The following is a 25,352-nucleotide window of genomic DNA, read 5'->3' on the forward strand; positions in this document are numbered from 1 at the left end:
AATGCTTTCTGAACGGTGGTAACTAAAAATTTCTTGGGGAAAAAATTTTTGTGCCCCATAAAAGCCTTTTGTGCTCCCTTCAAAGATCTATCCGTCATCGTGCGTACGCCTCCTGGCCATACTCATGGACCCTCTAAGGGTGGGGCTGACAGGACTCCAGCACTGGGGCCGAGACTATTACCGTCGCTTTTTTTGTTTTTCATGCTAAAGATTCGCAATGAAAGGGACCTTGAAAAGTCACCACCAAAGGGACCACGAAAAATCCCAGTCTAGGGCCCCTGCTCCAGGATGTGGGTTTTTTTTTTAATATTCTCTTTTGTCCCCTTGTCTTCAACTATCTTTCTACTCATTAAATATTAATTTCTAAAAAAATTTATTGCGTACAAAAATTTTATATATAATGGTGCGAGGGATCATCAGACCCCTGGATCCCTTGTTACCAACCAACATCTCTTTGGTGGGGGGCCCTACAGGATTCTAAAAACTGTCAAATTTTTCTCAACAATATTTTATTGCTTGAATACTTTGTGGTCCTCTGAATCACCTGAAATGGCTCGCTCTTCACTTTATTTTTGCATATGGCCCTTAGGGGCGAAAAAGGGCCGTATGACCTTCATATGAGAATCAGTGATTTAAGCGAACACTGTTTCTTCTATAAAATTAATGGAATATTTCGTGTTCATCAAGACAGGGAAAAAAATAATTGAATCGTAATAGAAATTTTAATATTTAAGGATTTTTCAAAATTTCAGTATCAATACCAAACAATTTTCGCATACATAAATCAATATCCAAATAAATTTTAATATACACTTCCACAATTTGTTTTTCCTGACGAACCAATGAGATCGCAGGAAAAAGAAGCAAAAATTTGCTTCTCGGCTGTAAGACACATAACGTTAGGCTGGAAAACCGCTTTTGTTAGTGCTATAGCGACCTATATATCCTCCAATGCACGATTACTACCTGAAATGGCGGCGAGAAAAAAAAAAAAGTAAAACAGAAATCTTTTATGTCAGAAATATCGCCAAAAGGCAAACACAGCAAAAAAAAGAATCCTACGAGTTGAACACACGCTCAGGAAGTTCAGCTGTGATAAGAGCCCAGCTCAGCCTCTCCATCAGTTTCTGGAAGGAAAAGAATCGGAAGCGGATCACTTTGTGTGTTTTGGTTTTTCTGTTTTGATTGAACGGGAAGTTTCGATTTATTCCCATGGTCTCGTAGCTAGTAAACGAGCTCGAATTATTATTATTTTTTCCAATGTGATATTTACAATCCTACCCGGGATTATTTTGTGAATCGTCGATATAGTAACCAGGGAGAGATTGATTTTTTTTTTTCAAAATGGTTATGGATGTGGAAAAAATGAACTTATCTCTCTCTGGTTGTGGATATTTAGGAAGCTATCATTTGGGTGTCGGCAGTTGCATGAGGTTATACGCGCCGCATATTTTAAGGAATAAGGTATCTGGTGCATCTGTGGGTGCTCTTGTTGCCGCTGCTTTTGCGTGTAATGTTCCTTTAGGTAAGTTTTTTTTCCCTGAATAATCAATATAAAGTTTTTCTGTATTATTGTATGGTTTTTCTGTATTATTGTATGGTTTTTCTCTAATGTATGAGGGGTTCACAACCGTAGCAGACCAAGTCCATTTATCTTTACTATAGATAATAACAACTAAAAGTCTTTTGATAGATAATTAATTCAGTTAAAGTGCCGTAAAGGAATAAAATATGTCATGTTCAGTTAAACAATCATTTCCTAGTGCCCTGATTTTACGAAAACTTTAAGGTGTTATTATCCATGATAAACATAAATGCACTTGGTCTACTATGGTTGTGAACCCCTCATATAATAGGGGAGTAAAAGGGTTTAAGACGAAGTGAGAATGACGATTAAAATAAATTGCAAGAAATGATGAGAATGAGAAATGAGACATCTGAAAATAAATCAGTCGGAAACTGACAATAATTTTTTTGGCAAATAATTGTTTTTAATGCAAAGAGATCATTTGCATATTGTCGTGCCTTACCTACATATTTAGGATTTTCATTAATCGTTATGGTTGTTTTCTGCGGAATGTTCATTGTTTTAAGATTGTATGAGTAAAAAGTGTATGTCGTATCTTGAAAAGCAAGGCATGATCCTTGTTTTAAAGCAAAGGTGGATTTATTTCTCAATAAATTAGGAAAATATCACAATGAGGTCTACGACAGTGGTTATTATTTTTTTTTTAAGAACGGCGAATCTTGTTAGGAGGGGAAAAGCCCGGATAGGCTGACATTTCTTTCACAGATCGGGGGAAGAGAAAAGCGATATGAACAAAAAAAAAAACGTCTTCAGAGAAAATTACGAACGATTTGATACTCTTTTACCAGTAGAAATGTCAGCGATGTAATATTAAAAAATCCACATGCATTCGAAATTTTCCACTTTACGATCGAGGACGTAATATTGCGTCCAAACGCCAGTGGAATAAAATCAAACAAGTTTTCTGTGTCTTCCTTCCTCTTTCCTAATCATCGAGAAGCTTTGTTGTGACTTTATGAAACAAAGTTGCTCTTTTTACTTCCGTTTATTTCTATACTCCTATTAGTGATTTTTCCCCCGCATATGATGCATCCTTCTACTAGATGCATGTAAGTCCGAAAGAAATAAATTCGACGGAAAAAAATCTATAATAATTAATCATTTTATGTTGATTCAATTTGGAAATTCCTGGTGATTTGTAATACCAATGGTGGTTTTTCACCGGCGTGACAAAGAGTGAAAAATCGAACCACCGAAAAATGAAACGACAGCCAAAGATAGCAATCAGTATAGAATATCATTGCGGATTGATTGCCTTTCAGGATTTCAGAAATTATTCCAACCGTGCCGCAAGATGAAAAAGATTGAAAACAGCTATATTCTAATAGGATATACATGGATTTCCCATCCTCTAATCTTTATATGTATAAAACTGATTTTTTTGTGTGTGTTCTCTATACAAATCCACAATTTTAAGCCTATTGTCACCAAATTTTGCATATATATCAAATAGAACCAGACTTGTGCGATGGGCTACTTTAAAAGTTTGTCAGAGGTGGTCAAATGCCTGAAACGGTGGAAAACTGTCGGGCAACAATGGTTTCTCGGCCTCAACAATCACTTTCGGAATGTTTACTGTGGTTACCGTGGACCACATTCCGTTCCACATAGCAATGCATTTCAGACATGTATATGCCTTTACAATGATTTGCCATTTCTTTAATGCTGCCAGTACTGCCAGTATTATGTATAATAGCTTTATATTCCTTTATAATGGTTTGTCACTTTTTCAATTCTCTCAGTAACTGAAGAAAACCCGGGCAACGCCGGCTATTATGGCTAGTAGCTTATAAAAAGGAATAAATTGCAATATCTGACACGTATAGAGTTTAAATTGAAATTTATTTGAAAACTGATTCAAAAACATTTCACTTTTTAAAAATTTCGATGCTATCAATTGCAAAAATTGAATTGATCAGTTTTCTAAAATTATTTAGCACTCGAAAGATAGTTTTAAAATGAAAAATTCCAAATTTTGATTTAAAAGCAAGAAAGTAAGTATCAGAAAATGAATTTATCAATTGGAAATTAATTGCACGGTCATTGGCTGAATGCTGTCACTGACCATCATCTCGCGTTTTTCCCTATCTAAGAACTATTGAGACTGTCTGCTCAGCCACAGAAAACTCACGATATAAATAATCTATCAGAGCACAATCAATTAATGATATTCACGATAATTTCGTCACGTGAACCCGAATGACCGAATACTCGATCTTACAACGTGTTTATCCTTGCAATATGAACGTATTCTATTAATAACTCTCCATGTGTATAATCAACACCATAGTGATATGAATAATCATGTGTTTTCTATTATTTTTTCCCCCCTCGGTGGTCATTCGTACGTCATTGAAATCATGATAATATCCAGGTTGATGAAGAATCAATTCAAATATCACCCGAATGTTTTGTTTGTAGTAAATTGATTGATTAAAAGGAGATATTATCGTGGGCATTTAATTACATCGAAATTAATTGCCGTATTGGCCAATAAGCACACCTCTTTTAATGCTCGTGTTTGTCATGGTTGATGGTTCAAGCATGGTTCTTTGCGAAGTGGCATGACTGAAGACATTGGCCAAAATACGAATTGGTCAGCACATCGTGAAATATCTGGACTTCGGAAATCGGCCGTAATATATACAAGATTCATCGAAAGACTGGTTATTTGTGGAGATGAAGAAAAGAAGGAAGAAAATTGTAATCTTCATCTCCACAAATAACCAGTCTTTCGATGAATCTTGTATTGACAAGTGGAGAGGACATTTCTATATGCGTAATATATATATATATACATATTTTTGGTACAGATAAAAAAATTGTATTCAAATTTTTGTCTATAGAGGGCAGCGTGAAAGCAAATCACTAGAAATTAAAAATCAGAGTTCTGTAAAATGCAGGATGTGTACGATTAGTACAGCTCTTTTCTGAATTCTCCTTTTACTGGTGCTTACATAAGATTTTCATTTTGATGTTTACATGGGTGGATAAAGTTCTATATCGGTGAAGTTGTTTTACCTCCGCCAATGCATCACCTGCTGAAGTTTCACGAACGTTTTAGACACAGAAGAGATTGAAGAAAGATTCTGTGAGGAAGTTCCGTGATTTGATTCCGTGTGGCACCCTCCACACGGAATACCACACGGATACCACCCTCCATGCGGTTTGCGAAAACGTTACTCTGTGTAACGTTTTCACAACCGCATTCAAATATTACCAATTCCATCAATTTTTATTAATTTTTTAACAATTTACAAATTTACGGGACACCTTATACACCTCTTACGTGCGATTGATCACTTATTACCAGCATATAAAATACACCAGACCCATGAGAAAAAAAAATTCATCCAGAATTTTTTTCCAGAAAGTGAATCTTTTTTTAATTAAAAAGTCAAAATTTCCTCAATTTAACTTTTTCTTGAATTCCCTAAATTATTATTATTTTTTCAACGTTTTTCCTAAGTGAAACTTGTTTGCCTGAGAAAAAAAAAAATCTAGTTCACTCCACTAGTTTGGAGATAAAGATGTTTTTGAGAAATTCGAACGTCTGACTCTAATCTATACACAGTGCCGTAACTAGCCCTTCCTGTGCCCTGTGCAGGAATTTGCATTTAGGCTAATTCTGGCCCTTCTAAGCGGGCTCTGTGCGGGCGCACCTGTTGCACCTGCCTACTTACGGCGCTGCCTATACGTATAAAATAATATGTCCTGACTGACTGATTCGTCATCGCCGAGCCGATACCGCTGAAGCTGTAAATATGAAATTTGGGGGGTCAGCAGTTTAATTCCATGACTCACTAAGAAGGGGTTTTCCAGAATTCAACCCCTAAGGGAATTCGAAGGTTATATAGAGGAAATCATGCCTTGCCGAAACTACTAGAGCTATAAATATGAAATTGGGTTGATAATTTCATTTTATGACGTAAAGACTGCCCAAGAAGAAGTTTTTCGAAATTCGACCCCAAAAGTTGTCATGAAGGGGGCTTAAAGGTTATATGGGCAATCATTACTGAGTTGAAATCGCTAAAGCTATAAGAAGCTTTTTTTTTTCAAGCCGAGCACAACTCAGGTCTATCGCCATGGGCAATTTACTACCTAGCGAGTTGTGCCGGAAGTGTGAGTATGTGTACCTCACAGTCTGAGTATGTGTACCTCACTGTCTGAGTATGTGTACCTCACAGTCTGAATGCGTATCTAGTGTTGTGTATGATTTTTAGTGCTGCCATCTATATCTCAGAAGTGAAGTGAGTAAAGTGTAATGACTGAATATTTGTACTGTTTGTAGGACTGTTGCTCTCGAGACATTTTAACGGGGAGATCGGCTCGCATTTGCTCCTTGAAGTTGAGAACCACAGAAAACCAACTTCAGCCGACCACCACTGTGGTGACGGTGGGGCTCGAACCCGGTCACCGCGATGCGAGTCCGTCACTAGCTATAAGAAGCTATAGACTCGCCAAGAAGGGATTTCTGGAAATGCAACCCCGCAAGGGGATCATTAGGGGGTTCAAATGTTATATGAAGCACTCATCGCCGTGAAATTTTAAGATTACCAAATCTACACGAGCAAAGCCGCAGGTAACAACTAGTTACAAAATAAATTAGAACGCACATCAAATTTTTGTAGATAAATTTTATTTCATAACTTTTTAAAAATTTTCAATAAATATGTTCAATTTTTTTGGGACTCTCTCCATTAGCATTTTGGGTCTTAAATTTCCTCTTAGAATCTAATTTTTGAGCTTTTATTTTCATCTTTGGTGTTTTTAAATTTTTCAGAAATTTCAAACGTGCAAAAAAAAACTCGACATTGATTTTCATCATATAAAAGTGTGAAAATAACTTAAACTTTTGTAAAGGAACTTTTGTATTAGTTTTGCAAATATTTCTTGGCGACCAGTTTCCTTCCTATTACGAATCATAAACATACAAATAGACGGATTCGACCCTGACCTACAGCAAATTCGAAAACGACTGATAGGAAAAGTAAAAATTTCTGTACAGGTATAGAGATAAGTATCCTTGACCTAATCTTTTTTTGATAGAGGTCATCGTTATGACCATTGTCTCGATATGACTACGGTGGTTATCATTATAGCACGTAAAAAAATCGAATGAAAACACGTGTATTTCCTCCCATTCTTCTGATCCCAAGAATAATTATTTATGGACAATAATACTAACTCATTATCATTGTCCATAATTATCATTTAATTTACATGAAGTTTCACTGTACAGTAAAGACAGGGTGTTCCATAAATTTGTAAATAGTTTAAAAATTGATGAAATTATTATATATGAATGCGGTTTACGAAAAAATTATTCTCCCGAAGGGGGAATATTTTTGATACAGAAAGAAAAATATTTCAAATTTTTGTAGACAGAAGAAGCTGCACGTCAGTCTGGCAGGAGTGATTGGATATAAACCTTTCTTCATACATTTCTGTGACCGAAAAGTTCTTATAATTTCAGCCTGTGATTCGTGGCTAAGGTAAAACTCACCAAAACTAATGTCAATTTCACAATGAAAATCTTCTGCAAGCGCCAGTAACAGGAAAACTCAGAAAAGAACTGTTTATCGTACATCCTGCATTTTATAGGACTCTGATTTGCATATTTCCAATGATTCGCTTTCATGCATGTCCCTCTATCAACAAAAATTTGAACTAAATTTTTTTCCCGCACCAAAAAAAAAACTTCCCTCGTGAGAATAACTTTTTTGCAAACCGCATTCAATTATACCTATTCCTTTAATTTTTATGAATTTTTAAACTACTTACGAATTTATGGGACACCCTATACATATTGATTTGTTTTCAAGTTTTTGAAAATTAAAATATGAAAAAATTAGATTTCACTCAGATCATTGCTAAAGTTAATTTCCGTAAAAATGTCTACTTGTATAAAAACCGAGTTGGTTATTTATAGAAATACGAAAAGACAACCTTCCGATGTCCTCGTAATCGAACCAATAACTTGGTTATTATTAATAGTTCCAGGAAAACTAACCATGAAATCCGATTAGTTTCGCTTTACTGATTACGCCACTGAGATTCATTCTAACTATGCTCAATGAAATATATAAGTAAATGAGAATTTTTCTTCGAAACTTCATGTAGCTAAATATGAATTATTAAAAAAAATTAAAGAAAGATATAATTAAATAGACTTCTGGTTATTAAACTGAAAGGTTCCTTCTACGGGAAGTCAGAAGAGATTCTAGGGATTTTAAAATTACTCAGCACATTATAGGCTTTTCTTTCTAAAATTACCTTCTCATATAAATAAGGTGTAAGGGGACACTTGGAGTTTTTGGAGTTCAGGGAAGCAAATATTGGAAGTTCAGAGGAGACACACGCAGATGTAGAGCGTGTAGAATTCACGTGCTTAGGGAAGTTACTACTGATTTTGGGAACGTTGGGAAAGTCAGTTACTGATTTTCGGAACGTTGGGAAAGTCAGTTACTGATTTTCGGAGCTCAGAGTAGAGGCGTGCAGATGTTGGGAGCTCAGGAAAGAAGTGTATAGGTTTAGAGTAAACGCATATAGAGTTTCAAAAACTCGGTGAAGAAATTAACTAATCTTGGGAGCTCATGGAACTCAAGTGTACGCTTTAAGTATCTCATGGAATACACTTGCACATTTTAGTATAGCTGCGGAAAGGAGGTTACAAATTTAAGGGAAGCCACTCATAGATTTTGGGACCTCAGGAAAGAGATGTGCAGCTGTTTGAAACTCAAAAGAATATAGTGCAGATTTTGGGAGAAGGGAGGTCGGAGGAAGAGCTTGAAGATTGTGGTAGCTCAGGAAGGGAGCCTGTAGTCTCTCTTTATGAGCTTGACGGAAGCACAGATTTTTGAAGGCATCATGGAATGAGTGCGTAGATTTCAGTAACTCCACAAACAGGGGGGGGGGTGCAAAATAGCCACTACTGCAAAAAGTTTGAACCCCTCCCTTCCTGAAATGAATCATTAAATGCAGGGCCCGATTTTGACTTGATGGGGGCCCTGGGTAAAAGAGGTATTGTGGGGCCTCCCTCGACTGAGGTCGAAGAGGTTTGGTGTGTCAGAAAATACAGCACATGTTCATCGTGAATTCATAAAAAAAAAGATTTGCACTGTTTTAAATGAGAAATGTAATGTAAAATACTCCACATGAAATATCTTACAATAAATGTTTTTTCCGCATTCTCGTATGAGCTGTCATTGAAAATCTAATTTTTAAGTTCAGCTTCAATACACAATAAAGCTAAAAAGATGGCAGTTTTTTGGTAAAAGACTTGAGCGAACTGATGATTTTACTTTTTTGAGAATGATCTTTCGATTTTTTAATGATTTTAATAATTTTTTAATGGTGAATTTTTTAAGACTTTTTAAAAATGACCTTTCTTTAGAACAGTTTAATCTTGATGATATTGTCAAAGTTGACTCAATGGTGTCTCAACATCTGGAAGCATCTTTTTTAAACCTCCAACGTTATTTAACATTTGTGGCATCGTGTCACCAACCTGAACCAAGGAAGAAAATTATTTCAGTTCGTCGGAAAAGTGTTTGCAAGATCAGATGCATAAAGTTTTACACATTGCAAATATACAGAATCTCCATGAAGATTTGAGGACTTCATGTTGAATAAACATGCAAACTTCCTTGTCATAAATCATTTTACGGTTAAAAAAAATGTGGAATTCAGGAATCGCACGATGACACATTGAAACATATTTTTGACGAGAAGTTAATATTGCAATGCTGTGTGAAGTCTATTAATGATTGGTATAATTTTGCTAAACCAGTTAAAAAGGACGTAAATGTCGTTAATTTAGAAGAAAAATAGTGTGGGCCGGAATTTTATGCAGATGCTGTCAAAACCTAAACACAGTATTTAGTAATTATAAACTAATTAATTACTTATTTATTTTATATATTTTTAAATAAATTATATTTATTTTATTTCAAGCACACACAAGATCGTTACATAATTTTACACATATCAATTGAATCTTTATTAAGCGGAAACCTGTGTTCAACGGGAAAAAAATCTCGGTACCTTGTGATTTCGTTGAAGACAGGTTTTACTGTAGTATTATGGGATTTTTGGGCAAATTCTTTGATTTTCCCAACTTTTACCAAACAAAATTTATAAAAATTTGGGTAAAACATATACAATTATGAATTTGGGGCCTCGGGCAAATGCCCGCGTTGTCCATGTGAAAATCGGTGCCCGATTGAGTGTTGGGTGTGAGTCCAAAGCACACTATCATTAGGATCAGCCTTCAGGCAGATTTTTCAGTCACACCTATCATTAGAAAGAAATCTGTGAAACAAAAGTAATCAAAAACCCATTGAAAGAAATAAGATTTTCACTTTTCCCATTCCTTTCGATGACTCTATTACATCATATAATGATGTCGAATTGATGTCCATAACGAGAGACATATAAAACCAGTTTCCTCCCTATACTCAAATAATTTCGTAGTTTGAAATCTCTACCCGGAAACGAATACGTGACGGAATGCATTTGTTTATGTACGTGCTTTTGTTTAATAATAATCATAATATATATATAAAATCACAACCTGAATGAGGCTCGAAAAGAGGCGCCGGCCTCGGTATAGAAATGGGAACAACATGCGGTTTGTGCTCTGGCTGGCCAAAGACATGTTGGAAGAAAGAAAAAAAGTTGAAGAAGGGCGGAGAGAGAAAGACACTCACACATATCCACATGGTGAGGGAATTGAATATCCATTCATGCTTGACCCGGTCAGCTGGAATGAGGTCAAGACATCTTGGATTTTCTCTACATTTCACTATTAAGCATTACTTACTTCACTTACGCCCCTGGATCACGCGAGTCACGTCTAGGGTATCTGTAACATATATTTTGGTGCACAGTCTAGGTACACAATATATCCCCTGCATTATCACAATGGTTTACAAAAGCGATGCGATTCTAAACCATTGCGTAAACGAGGAAAAGAGCCCATACGTGATAGCGTTATAAATTACTAGAAATCTCATCAAAATACGAATTTGGAAAAAGTCAGAAGAAGGATCTGTTGTTTATACATAATAATTACCAGCGAAGAAAATACATTTAATGATGATTAAATTCTTACAATTATATATATATATATATATATATATCAATATATATATATATATATATATATAATCAATATCTGTGTGATCAGAAATAATTGAGTTTTACTTATTGTTGATTTAAAAAGCAAACGAAGGTAGTCAGTCAATCAGTTTGAAAAATTAAGTGAAGAATTGATACGTATATTATCCAATTGTAATTGTAAATTATGTAATTATATGTATTCCATTATCATCTTGATCGATATATTTATATCATGGACCTCAAAAAGAGAATCTGAGAGGGCTCTTTGCAGCCGACGATCAACTTTATATGCATTTACGTAGGCCCGGGAGTCTGCCAAAAAATTATACCCTAGGGCTCACTTAGTGATGTAGGGGAGATGGGGATGATTCAGAAACTGTACAATACTAGCAATGAGAATTCTATCGAAAAGCGTTGTCAATCATTAATACTCAATAATCATAGCCTCAATTGTATTAGTTGCTTTGTAATGGTTTTTTGATGAAACTTTTACTTTCTTTATTCTGACTCTGAGACTACTTGACATTAGGATTTTCATTCGGCATTTCGCAGCCCTCTAAAATATTTGTATACTTGGCTTCTCGGGCTGTAAAAGAGGGGTGCGGGGAGGCAACTGCGCCGGGAGGACAAATTTAGGGGGGGTTGGAGGAGTTTTAGGTGGGAGCAAAGAACACCGTTACAAAATTATCGAATAGTTACGGCCCTGCATGGATTCCATAACGGGACTGAACTCCACAAGTCTGACATAGTTCTAGCGTGCATGATATTCCAGGGAACGATCTCATGTTTGCCGTGTAAAAAGTGATCTATCTAAAACCAGATAGATCACTTTTGACAAATTTTTCCCAGAGGAAACAAAAAACTAGTTAATTGAATCATTTTTTTTATGGAAGAATTTTTTCACAAATTGATATTATAAACAGGTAGGTCATAACCAAATTTTAGCTCTGAAAAATATTACTTTGAGAAGAAAAAAAATTAAATACACACATAATCTGAAAATCAGAAAAAAATTGATCTGTCTTCTTTTGCAACTAGACGGCTCGTATATAGGTTTTTGTTTTTGACTGTAAAGTTAAAATGACATTGATTTAGGAAGGCAGCTTAAAGTCCCGGGTGGATGGGGCTACGTCAAAGTCAAAAACCTTTGCTGGAAGGGCCCTGTCCAATGTTATGCTTAAATTATAATTTTGAAGAATAATTTCACTCCTCTCCAAAATTTTAAGGGTATTTTTATTTCTTTCTGTGAGAAATAACTATTAAAAAAAAGCACTAAAATTTGAAGTATCTTCATTTCTCAATGAAATTTGAAGTAGTCAAATTGAATTCTGATGTGTGAATCACGCATCTAGATGATCATTGATAAACACTGGCCCTGTGTCTATATTTGTTTCTTAATATGACTATTTTTCATGTGACTTATCTATAAACAGGTACAACGTAAAGCTTAGGCTTTGTCTCAGTTTTCAAGAGATAACTTGAAATATTCGTAGTCAATGTATTTTAATCCTTTCATGGACACCAAGCTTTTGCGCCCCCCTTAAAAAATTCGCCCTCTGCATCTGCCTCAGTCGACCTTTCTCATATTTCTCAGCATTTTTCAAGAATGCATAAATAAAGTTGCATGAATTGTTCAATATTATTATTTCTCATGAAAGCTGTAACTATTTCGTAGAAAACGAATCATTTTGAAATCACAAATTACTATCAAGTATATATATAATGATCAGTTTCAACTTTAGTGAATATTCTCTATCAGTAAATTTCAACTTTATAGAAATGATTAAAAAGTAAATTAGTTTCTACATGTAAATAAACAGTATTTATTTTCTAAGTAAGCCGTTTTCTAATAATAAAGTGCAACGTTTTCTCGAAAATTCCAGGTGAAATCAACCGGTATAGATATGTTTAGCAAACGATATCCAAAATAGCGGATGCATCACCAACTCAAACGCATGAGTTGACCGATAAGGCCTCCTGTCAGGAAAAATCAAAATCATTTGTAAATTTTCATTATAATAGCCGCTATCCATTTCAGAATTGGTGCAAAATTACCCACTTAGGTGCGAAGAAACTTAATTTGAAATTTTGGGAGCCATGTTGATAGAACGTTGATTATTACGGGTAATAACAGTTGTGATAGAAAGAAAAACCTAACAGCGATCGTTTTGCCATTGATGAGTCATTGCCATTCTTAACACAAGAAAAATGATTGTTTAATAACTCGCTTCCTACGTAATCCGTTTGCCGCCATCTCAGCAATGATAAGCAGAGCGCCCTCAAAGCGATACTAAAGTATCAGTCAATGATCTCTTTTATTTAAGGATAAGGTGCATTCAACTCGTTTTTTGCAAGGAAAAAACTGATAAGCAAAATCAAGACATAACCAATGAAAATATTATTGAACTTTGACATGTAATGTTTATTTTGTGTTCAATTTCCAAACTTGAATTTTTCAGATGGATCTCAGTGAAAATTGATAAACCGATCCATCCTAAGAGTAAGATACATCTCATGTATGGTTGTCATTATAAATAGATTTATAAGATGTACCGACTTTTTATTTTTGTATTCGCAGAAAAGATCACGATGACAGTGTTCGACGTGTCCATAAAAGTTCGCTGTGGCGTTTTGGGTCCGATGTCACCAGACCTCAACATCATGCGATTGCTCTACGACTACATGAACATGATTCTTCCCGAAAATGCCCACCTTCATTGCAATGGACGCTTGTTCGTCTCTGTAACGAGATACGATGATTGCAAAAACGTATTACTAAGTCAATTCGATTCCAAAGAAGACGTATTACAGGTTCGTTATGTCGGTATAAGACATTGGTGCACAACCTCTGGCCCCACGGGCTAGATTCGCGTTCCTTCTGGCATGCGAAAGTTTTTTCGGTAGAAAAGTAACAATACACATAACACGATAAACACAGTATAAGTCCGTTACAATACGTACGGTTTGTAAAGGGAATCTCGATATAACGAATGATTTGCGGGTGAGTGTGAAAAAAGCTGATGTTATAAAAAAATTCGCTTATAACGGAAAGTCCGTTACAACGATAATTTCTTTCGTGATTGTGAGCTGTCGTTGTAACAGACTTCTACTGTGCATAGGTTGACCATTTTTAACCCCATAAAAATACTGGATATAGTTGCTAAAAGCAAATAAGTCACAATTACAGCAAAAAAAAAAAAAAAAAATGGCAAAGGCAAGTTGAGTTGTTAGTTACAGCCGAAGAAAAATTTTAAAGGCAAATCCATTTAAAGCCGAAAAAAATTTTAAAGGCAAATAAAATTGCCAATTATCGCTAAAATTGCGGAAAAATCGCCAATCACAGAAAATGATTGGTACTTCAAGTCAAAATCTCATTCACCAAAGAAATATATAACTATGGTAAAATATTTGAGATGAATATCTATTAATAACACTATAATTAATTATGGTAGAGTCATAATTATCATAATGTAATTTATATTTCATGAAAATAATCTAGATTCCTGATTTCGAAAATTCAAGCAAGCGTCGTTGAAAAAAAAAAAACGGGACATTTCATAAAAAAAGTTGGGACCGCAAAAATTACCGGAATATCCCGTCAAATACAAGTCATATGTTCATATATGCACAGCCTGCGAGCGACAGAAATACCGCGTATATGGCCCGCGGACCGAAAACGTTGTGCAGCTCTGCTTTAAAAAACTATATTGCAATTTATTTCGTAATCTCATCGCCTGTACATACGAGGAATTTGACATTGATGGAGATGTCGATTAGCCAATGATTCATCAGAGCGAAAATCACGCGACGATCCAGGAAATACATTTCTGCTGGGATGTAGCGCGCACCATGTTTTTACTATTTCTTTTCTTTAAACTTGAAGGCGCAAAAGGAAAAAGCCTTGTAAGACTTCTTGGGGTTCGAGGTCAGTGTTAACGTTTTCACTTTCAGTCTGACCTAAAAAGCCACCGGAGCTTCGCAATCGTTACGCGTGGCACATTCAAGTAAACAAAGAAGAGAATTAGCTGGGGGTAAAAAAAATATACACATAGTTACAGTAATTTAAAACGCATTTTTTAATGAAAAAAAATATAATTATACCTATATAAGTACGAAATATCACGGAACGTACAAAAAACCTGCATTTGAAAAAAAGTTTTCAATGGTGTGCCATTGTACAGTATGTTTCAAAAGGAAACGTCATTGATGTGAATAATTTTTTTACTCACATTTATTTATTTAATTATGACTTTTTCGAATATTTTGAAAAGGACAGGATTTTTGGAAAATTAGGGCAGCATAATTTTTCAAAAAATTAATATGATATATGGTTAGCGTTGAAATTTCTAGATTATTAAATAAGTTACGAGAAAGAAAAGATGTCCAGATTAAATTAATAATTGAGTTCTAATAATGTTTCAACCCTATATCTAATGATGGCGCTTTAAAGTACGGTTAGATAATTTGTTATGTTACTAACTAACAGACATAACATAGTTACTACATTTTATTATTTTATTTGTCTTTGATTAGAACTGAAATGAGTTACCAAATAACTCCATGATAATTATTTATTACTATCGTTATACCGTATTTATATTTTTATTTATACATGTATTTATTATAATTTTGTTATTATTATCCTAATTTTCATAATGATGTGTATAAAGGGTTAAGTGGGGAAACTGTGAAGGTTCATTTCTGTGCGAAATGAAAGTGCTAAATCCGGAAAGGAAATTTAATTTGTCGATGAAATTTCTTCATAACAGGGTAAATGATCAGAGCTTTATCTCACTAAAGCTCTTCACCGTTGTTTTAGAAGTATTCAGAAAACTGTATTGGGAGGAGAAAGGATTAAATTCAATTTAATTCAAATTAAATTCAATATTTTAATTATTCACTTAAAATAAATGGAGAATTTCTCAACCATTTGCGTTTTGCCGACGACATTGTTATTATCAGCAGTAATCCAGACGAACTAGAAAAAAAGATACAAGAACTTGCGAAGGCAAGTATTCAACTGGGCTTGAAAATGAATCTGCAAAAGACAAAAGTTATGTTCAACCCCTTCGCGTTGCTCAACAACACACAGATAGAAGAAGCAGAAAGCTATGTATACCTGGGACAAGAAATTACCATGGACAACGGAATCATTAATGAAATAAACAGAAGGATCAGGATTGGATAGAGCACTTTTGGCAAAAACTGTGTAATTCTGAAGAGCCACATGCATCACAAGAAGAGACAGAAAACGAATCACTTGGATAAGGAACCACACAAAGGTATATGATATTATGGAAAGAATTAAACGTTTAAAATGAAAATGGACTGGGCATATTACAAGAAGACAGCACAACAGAAGGACTACAAGTATCCTGGGATTGGTACCTCCGTGGTGTTAAACGTCCGAGAAGGCGTCCCCAAGCAAGATGGATCGACGAGATCAGAAAAGTTTTTGGAGTCATCTGGATGGCTAAAGCACAGATCAGACAGAGTAAAATAGAAAAATTTAGAGGAGACCTTCATCCAGCAGTGGATTGAAAATGGTTGTGGTGATGATGAATTCCAATTTTATGAGTTTGCATCGAGATCAATTCATATCAATATTCAAATATGTCATTTGCAGAATGACTGTTTTCCCAGAATTCCTTGATGTCTCTCTTTTAGTCATCCTTTATTCCGTGGAACAACTCATCTTAATCAGAATATTCCACACAGTCTCTATTTGAACATTGAAAGAAACTTTTGATGAACATAAATTAAACATGTTGTTGCGATTGCAAATAAAAAATAATGATTTCATTGAATTACAAAATGCCTAAGTTGATTTTAGAAAAATCGAAAACATAATTTTCAGGTGTTAACAATTGAAATTCTGGATTTTTGCCACATGCTAAAAATAACTGTCTCCAGAGAGCTAAGCTATACAGAGATTTTTACAAAAAAAAAAAAAAATTGTCATATCAAGAATTGCAATTATCTTTACGAATTTATTCAGATATCATGGGATAAATATCTTTCAGTATAATAAGATGAGACGCAAATTTTTCTGAATGATATTTTGCTTAGTAATGGCTGCATAACAATTCCAATTTTTACAATTCTACCAATTACATTTCTACGGGGATGAAACCATAACAATTTGATATATTCCTCTTTTGTTTTAATGGTAATTTTATTTTACATATTTTACTATAACTCTACAATGAGCCACACCATTTTTATTCATTTTGAACACTTTTTGGTTAACACACCCATACAAGCGAATGATTTTTCAAAAATATCCATTCAAATATGAAGTGTAAAAATAGATTCTTTTTCCATATTTATCAGAGAAAAATGCAATTTTTACTGTTATTTTCTCCCTCTCTGCTTTAACGTCCACGGAGTTTATCTGATCCGTGGCATGTTTTCCTGCGTGACCTGATACACGTGCCGCGACAAAAGGTCGCTCGTGGCCTGTAACATGCATATTTATTGTACCTTCAAACTCTTCAAACAATAGATTATATTCTTAGAAACACATTTTTTCTCCAAAGCTTTTGCTGTGTAATATATATTTTCATATTTATTTATTTTTTCTTCTCTTATATTTCTATGATTTTTTCCGAACAAAAGTGTATTTTTACGGATCCCGTTCATTGTTTGTTATGATAGGAAAAAAACTGAGCAAACACTCTTTATTGAAACTTTATCATAAAACATGACATTCTTTTACGTGTTTCGAAGGAAAAAAATCATTCTTTGTGAGATGAATTTTCCTACAAAAAACGAAAGACAATGTATTATTTTATGAATAATGAGAAATAAATTGATCAGATGAATAAATGTTACCTATTTACGAATTTCATGAACTAAAATACTTTTGTGACTTTTTTGGAATTTAGCATTTTGCAAAAGAATCCCACATTTAGCAATAGAATTTAGCATTTAGCATTTAGCAATAGAATTTAGCAATAGAATTTAGCAATAGAATTTAGCAATAGAATTTAGCAATAGAATTTAGCAATAGAATTTAGCAATAGAATTTAGCATTTAGCATTTAGCAATAGAATTTAGCAATAGAATTTAGCAATAGAATTTAGCATTTAGCATTTAGCAATAGAATTTAGCATTTAGCATTTAGCATTTAGCAATAGAATTTAGCATTTAGCAATAGAATTTAGCATTTAGCAATAGAATTTAGCATTTAGCAATAGAATTTAGCATTTAGCAATAGAATTTAGCATTTAGCAATAGAATTTAGCATTTAGCAATAGAATTTAGCATTTAGCAATAGAATTTAGCATTTAGCAATAGAATTTAGCATTTAGCAATAGAATTTAGCATTTAGCAATAGAATTTAGCATTTAGCAATAGAATTTAGCATTTAGCATTTAGCAATAGAATTTAGCATTTAGCAATAGAATTTAGCATTTAGCAATAGAATTTAGCATTTAGCAATAGAATTTAGCATTTAGCATTTAGCATTTAGCAATAGAATTTAGCATTTAGCATTTAGCAATAGAATTTAGCATTTAGCATTTAGCAATAGAATTTAGCATTTAGCATTTAGCAATAGAATTTAGCATTTAGCATTTAGCAATAGAATTTAGCATTTAGCATTTAGCATTTAGCATTTAGCAATAGAATTTAGCAATAGAATTTAGCATTTAGCATTTAGCAATAGAATTTAGCATTTAGCATTTAGCATTTAGCAATAGAATTTAGCATTTAGCATTTAGCATTTAGCAATAGAATTTAGCATTTAGCATTTAGCATTTAGCAATAGAATTTAGCATTTAGCATTTAGCAATAGAATTTAGCATTTAGCATTTAGCATTTAGCAATAGAATTTAGCATTTAGCATTTAGCATTTAGCATTTAGCAATATAATTTAGCATTTATCATTTAGCAATATAATTTAGCATTTAGCATTTAGCAATAGAATTTAGCAATATAATTTAGCATTTAGCAATAGAATTTAGCAATATAATTTAGCATTTAGCAATAGAATTTAGCAATAGAATTTAGCAATATAATTTAGCATTTAGCAATAGAATTTAGCATTTAGCAATAGAATTTAGCAATATAATTTAGCATTTAGCAATAGAATTTAGCATTTAGCAATAGAATTTAGCATTTAGCAATAGAATTTAGCATTTAGCAATAGAATTTAGCATTTAGCAATATAATTAGCATTTAAGAGCTTTGAATTAGCATTTAAGAGCTTTGAATTAGCATTTAGCAACAGAATTTAGCAGTTTCATTTATTGGATTCATTTGTTTCCTTGCAAAATGTGAATGACTTTCTCGCGAAAGAAGCGGTAGGCAGTTAAAATCACAGCATTTTTTGACAGAAAATAAATTTGTATACACTTTATTTACAATTCGTTTCATTTATACCAGTATCGTGTAAATAGTCTCACGGAGAAAAAGAAATCATTAGATTTTGTACTACGTATATTTTGCAATTATTTTTCACATTACATTTTGAATAAATTTCAAATTCTATATTTATTTGAATATGTTCAGAGGTGCATGGATTTATTTGAAATTTTTAAATGCCCATTCACACAAAGATGGTTTGAAACGACTTAAGATCCATGAATATTTTCCGTTTGAATGATAAATCCGGAAGCGATTAGCATTTATACTCCATGAATGGTAAAATCTTCAATGAAGAGGAAATAAAATGTAATAGACATGTGAGATGAGGCAACACAAACCTGTTTGAGAGTAATTGCATAATAATGATATTAGTATCATGAGTCGTAGCTGTATGTGAGTAGATATTATAAATCAATCTTTTTCTCATTCATGAAACGTGATGAAGTTCAACGAAGCTTCCGTTTGGCGTGTTATTGGCGATTTTTGCGGTAACTGTGTCACAGGATTCACGAAAACGAGCCATTTTGAGACAATACTAAACATAAACTACACGTGTTCGCAATATCTAATAATCCATACACCTTCAAAGCTGTTTTTAAGCTTTTTTTCAATCAGCTTTGAGCATCTCCAATCTGTTGCTCACAAGCAACGCTGAAGGAACCGAAAGGGCTTTTGATACTTGTATTCGAACTCATGCTCGCGAGGTCCAAACCGACTTGCTGGTTTTACAATCAATGAGAAGCACGCAAAATCATGTAGTGGGAATTCATCAAGTTTTGAATTAAATTTATCCTAATGTTTTCTTATTTTGAAATCGGAGGCGTCGAGAGCGTTTGGAACCTGTGGGAGGCTTGTGTTAAGTATCATGTGGGAAACTTTGATTTTTCTAAATCAATTCTGGGGGTGCCCGAACCCGTTCTACAAATTTTCGAGGGTGTTCGAGCACCCACGGCACTTCCGCCTCCGACGCCACAGTTTGGAATCGATTTTGGGGTGTCGGAATATCGGTTTGTTCGGAATTTAACAGCCAGACAATGTAAATATTTCGTCTGTCGGAATTTTTGCTCTTTTCTCAATTCAAGCATATGACACAGTTGCCCAGTACCCTGCTGGAACAGGACGAAATTATGGCAAGAAAAAAATCCCGACATTACCAAAATTCGATTATCACCAAAAAATCTCGACAATCCAAATTCTAAATTTCATCTCTTCTAATCTATATTGAAATTTCTATAGTACTAGAACAGTCTATGACTTTCAATGATTCTGTCTTACGATGTTTTTCATTTATATTTTAAGGCATTGATGTGCAGCTGTTTTATACCTCTGTATTGTGGATACGACCCACCAGAATTTCACGGCGTTGTGAGTATTGTTTTTCACTATTCAATGCCGTGTAAAATGTTTACAAGAAATTACAGAAATTTGAGTAAAACATTCCATCGATAACTTTTTTTTTCTCTTAATCCCTCAGGCTTACGTTGATGGTGGCTACAGTGACAATTCCCCAAGATTGGACGACAGCACTGTTGTAGTCGCTCCGTTTTACGGTGATAGCGAAATCTGTCCTAACGATGGTTCTGGTGTATTTAAGAACTTCATTGTGAACAACATGAGTGTTTATGTGAGTTTTTCAGGTCCATATGACATGGTGGGGGGGGGGGGGCATTGATTTATTGCTGGTAATTAATATGGATTTGAGGAGATAAATTTTCATTTCAATTTCTTGATATATTCACTGTTATTTGCAGATCACCTTGAGAAACTGTCGGAGGTTGCTGAGAATTCTCTTCCCGGGACCACCAGATATGCTCAAAGACGTGTGCCAGAAAGGTTTCAACGACGCTCTGCGTTTCCTTCGAGATAATGGTACGGAATTAGAGCTCTAGATCATTATCGAAATTCCGAACAAGAAAAGTTAATGGTTGTACGAGTTATAATTTATTTAATATCCCGCTTATTTTCAGGAATATTACAATGTCCTCGATGTTCTTTCAGAAGAATGGAAATTAACGGAAACATACCGAACGAGAAGACAAACCATACCAAATGCGAACCATTGGAACATCCGCTGCCTAATGAAATTTGTAGTCGTAAGTACAGATTTCGAGAAAATTCAAAAATTTTGTCGATTTCTTGGCTACAATTAACGTATAACAATATTATATTGAACACCTTATTGGAGAGGAAGGACCACTTCCCTATTCTTTCATACGAATATTATTCAAAATAATATTAAAAAATATAATTTTTCTATATCCAGAAATTGATGAATCAGTTCAAAGGCTGAACAATGGGATAGGTGACAGACTTATGAAGAATCCAGTAGTGAAAGTCTTGTACTACTTGAACATGCCAAGTATATTAACCGTGAAACTGTCTTATTCCCTGTTTTCGGCGTGAGTGTTAAGTTTTTTACTTCACGCCGTACTTTTTTTGGGTCCATTTTGTTTATAATTTGATTAATATATAATTTTACGGAAAAATTATAATTTTGTAATGATCAATGAAAAATAATTATAATCTTTTCTTTTTGGAATTCACAGCGTAGCCAAAAAATTGCACAACAAAGCTAGTTCCTGTGTAGTCGATGTATCCAGAGATCTCTTGCATTACTTCAGAGAAATAATGCAGCATCCGAAATTCCAATCTAGGTAAGAATTCTAACCAAACACATAATACAGGGTGTCCAAGAGCTCCAACTAGAGGGCCGAGAGTACTCGGCAAGGTAAACAATTTCTGCGATTAAACCACTGGGGTCACAGATGATTTTTTCGTTCGGAGCATGCTAACATCCAATCTGGGAGTAGGAGGCAAAAATTATTTTCTCAAATGCATAATCATACCTAAAGGCTCATCTACATCCACGTGCTGTAATTCTTGAGTTTGCTGAAATTCCTTATTAATGTGTACAGGAGGCAAAGAATATTTCATTGCGGTTCGAACAACACACACTAGAGTCTAGTGTTTCCTAAAGTGGGCAATATCGCTCCTAATGGGCGATGGAATGGTCCAAAGGGGCGATAGAAACTAGGAGTATTAGGAGTATGACATATGGTCCTATGTGTTCACTTGAGTCGGGGGGGGGGGAGGGGGCCGTGAGAGAGAAAAAATTCTGAAGAAGAGAGCGATGTGGAACAAAAACTGTGGGAAACTATGCACTAGAACGAATGTCAAACTTATGAGAATCCGCCGAAGGTCGGTCGATACATCAAAGTGACTTACGTTGCACCTCCATCATCTAGCATGGCATCATCTATCCTCTAATTTTTGACGGTAGAGGGCTAGAGTGCTGCGATCGCAACCATGTTGCGTGTAAAAAGAGGAGAAGGAAAAGAGGAAGCAAAATTCCGATGTATTTAATTACCCCACGGTTAGAATGAAAGCACTCTGTTTCATACCTTAATACTTAACAATTGACGCGAAAAAAAAGACGATATTTCCCTCAAGGAAAAAAGTATCAAATTTCTCTATCGTTCCTGATGATGCAAAGTTGGCATATTTTGGCGACTTCTGAATTGAAGTAATGCACGTATCTCTTCCCCCCCCCCCCCGGGTTCCCATTGGAGAAATTATTTGTTTTCACGGGCACTATCAAAGCCTCCTAGACGCTACCATGTTGTGCGAAAAAAGAGGTAATATTCTAGGAGGCTTTGGTACTATCATACTATTCAGAAAGATCTACTAAAAAACTACTACAAAAACGGTAAATACAAGGGAAATACAAAATTCCCAGTGACTAATAACTATAGGAGTTTTGAAACTAACTATTTTAACTAATCATAGGAGTAATGTATTTTCCTTGTATGCCTTTTTCGTTGGTGATTATTCTGAGTATTTATTAGGCAAAGTTTAATACAATCGAATAATCGACGTTGGATATACCCAACGTTTGGGTATATCCAACGTCGATTATTCAATTGTATTATCAAACCCCAAAAGGTAATTCCTTTCTATCTAGGCAAAGTTTACCTACTCCCTTCCATACTATCACCCTTCCAATTTTGACGGTAGAGTTCTGGAACAACCTGTGGGCATAGACGTACGCAGAATTTTCTCAAGGAGGAGGGGGGGGGGGTTTACGTTTTTCCCTGCAAAATAACACTATAATCTCGCCAATGCCTGTGTGTAAAAAGGACTATTCTTTTTTGGTGCACAAAAACTATATTTGCATGTTACTGAAAATATTTGTTGATAATTAGGCTAAAAATTTAATTCATTCATTCTTAATTCTTTAGTGTCCATTGCCAAATCGGATTAAATCGACTCGAGTATCTTGATGAAATGATGGAGGACATGAAAGAAGTTGACGTTGGAGCCATTGATGATACCCAGTCATATCAGATGCCAAATACAGAAGTGGTCACGATAAACATGGACACGAAACGACCTCATCGGTCTAGTACAAAACTTCAGAAATCGTCTCTGTACCTAAAAGAAAACAATTTAAAGAAATCCAAGATCTTGGCGCAAGAAAAATTACGCACGAACACGAGCTATATATTTCCGAATACAACCGAAAACAACAACGGACGTGTTGTATTAGACATACTATTGGACAATCGTTTCAACTGGAGCATGAAGACCGAACAGGAACTCGATAGACAATCAACGAATGGGATCATGATATCTGAGATCTGAAAAAACTTTAAATCAACATTTTTGCAAAACCATTGATTTAATTAATCGATGATCTACTCTTGATCTATCACAAATTTAGCTGTAGTTGTGCGTTGTGTCTTAAGAGTTGTGTGTTACGCTTTCTGCAGGTACTGCCATCTGTCTCCCAACTTGTCAACGAGTGAATGTATTTTTGTAATGATGTGGGTCTGCCATTCGTTATGGCGATATTTAGTTACTACTCCAGGAAGATCCAAGTTTCTACACTGTAATTATCGTTTGAGATATTGTTTCCACCAAAGTGTCTTATGTCCTGTCGTCATGATTACTTTGCGAAATATTAGGAAAGCATTTCGGTGTCAAAATAATGTTTATTTATATATTTTATAGATATGACTATGTGTAAATACTGTAAGAAAAGCCCCTTTGACATGAATAAAAAAACTAAAACCAAGTATTTTTGTGTTTAAAATGTATGTGTGTACACGTGTTGCGTTACTCAGCCATTTGATCAACTCGATCTGATTTGACTCACTCTCAAAGTAAGGGCATACGCGGTAGGCGTCGGGAGTGGCATGGGAAGGGGGACAATCGAAATTTGAAACACTTTGAAACATTTTTGTTACAAAAGTAAAATATCGAAAGAAAATATATATATATATATATATATATATTACTGTATCTTAATTTATTTGTGTTAATACATAAATCAGTCATTTTCTCACATTGTTTAGGCCTATATGGATAAGGTTACGTTTACTGCACTATCAGTTTCTTCCCCCCCCCCCCCCGTCCTATGCAACCACCTTTTCGTTCGAGATACCACAAGTGATGGGAACTTGTGTGCATCTGGTTCTTTGGGTCAATTTGTATTTGTTCTCCGCCGAAAGAAATTTCTGACTACGGCTTAGCTCTAAATACTCAGGGCCGGACTTAGGCAGGTGTGGAGGGTGCGGCCGTACCGGGCCGCAATGGGGGATAAAAATGTTTTGATTATGTTTTTGCTTCAACTTCTTAGCAAAGCAATAGCTTAAAATTCCGTCCAAGATAGTCAGTCCTCTCTAAGGTGAGGAACTGAGCAGATAATCGATTTAGTCCCGACAGCCCAAAACCTCTGAGTGCCTGGGGGACACACTCGCAATTTTTTCAATGGGCAGCGGACACTTTTTGTCCATAGTTATTTTCGAATGGCTTTTTGTTTATGAAAATGAAATAGTAGTTTTATAGTCATTCTCGGGTGGCAATGTGAACCTGGCGGGCACCAGAGTACTCCTGTATTGGGAAACCTCTGTTCAGAAGGGCCGCAAAATACTTGAGCCCGTCCCTGTAAATACTGCTACTACTAAACCAGAAATACACCTCGTCCATATTCCTCTGCGGAACTTCAAACGAATTGGTACATGTTGGAATGTGTGTGCGTGCGTGAAATGAACCTTCCGTGAAGTTTGTTTCTGTGTAATGTTTGTTGTGCGTAGTGCTGCCATATGCCATCAATTTTTCTAACTATATTTATAACTCCCTGTTAATATTATATGAAGGAAGTTTCGAATAAAATTACTTGGCTCTTATACGGTCTGTATTTTTTAATGCACTATGTATACAGGGGAGAAAAATATTTATAAATAATAATTCTAATCTGTTCTATAAATTC

General features: G+C 34.8%; 1 protein-coding gene across 1 annotated transcript; it reads left to right on the plus strand.

The window, feature by feature from the left end:
* Window positions 1–1,071: 1,071 nt before the first annotated feature.
* Window positions 1,072–24,155, plus strand: LOC149081797 (1-acylglycerol-3-phosphate O-acyltransferase Pnpla3-like). Its single transcript, XM_089235565.1, has 9 exons — window positions 1,072–1,525; window positions 13,290–13,522; window positions 20,381–20,446; window positions 20,556–20,705; window positions 20,833–20,950; window positions 21,049–21,174; window positions 21,345–21,480; window positions 21,628–21,735; window positions 23,320–24,155. The coding sequence occupies exons 1-9, from the start codon at window positions 1,345–1,347 to the stop codon at window positions 23,720–23,722; spliced, it is 1,521 nt and encodes a 506-aa protein (XP_089091691.1). The 5' UTR covers window positions 1,072–1,344; the 3' UTR covers window positions 23,723–24,155.
* The last annotated feature ends 1,197 nt before the right edge of the window (window positions 24,156–25,352 follow it).

Source organism: Pholcus phalangioides, unplaced genomic scaffold, assembly GCF_987345545.1.
Source record: "Pholcus phalangioides strain wild (caught in Gottingen) unplaced genomic scaffold, Ppha-v1.0 ptg000009l_1, whole genome shotgun sequence".
In the NCBI taxonomy this organism is placed as follows: Eukaryota; Metazoa; Arthropoda; class Arachnida; order Araneae; family Pholcidae; genus Pholcus; species Pholcus phalangioides.

Bases quoted from the DNA above. Each gene is read 5' to 3' on its own strand.
- LOC149081797 (XM_089235565.1), top strand. From the start codon at position 1,345: ATGGTTATGGATGTGGAAAAAATGAACTTATCTCTCTCTGGTTGTGGA. The intron at 20,447-20,555 runs GTGAGTATTGTT...TTAATCCCTCAG, and splicing joins CACCAGAATTTCACGGCGTT to GCTTACGTTGATGGTGGCTA. The intron at 21,175-21,344 runs GTAAGTACAGAT...TTCTATATCCAG, and splicing joins GCCTAATGAAATTTGTAGTC to AAATTGATGAATCAGTTCAA.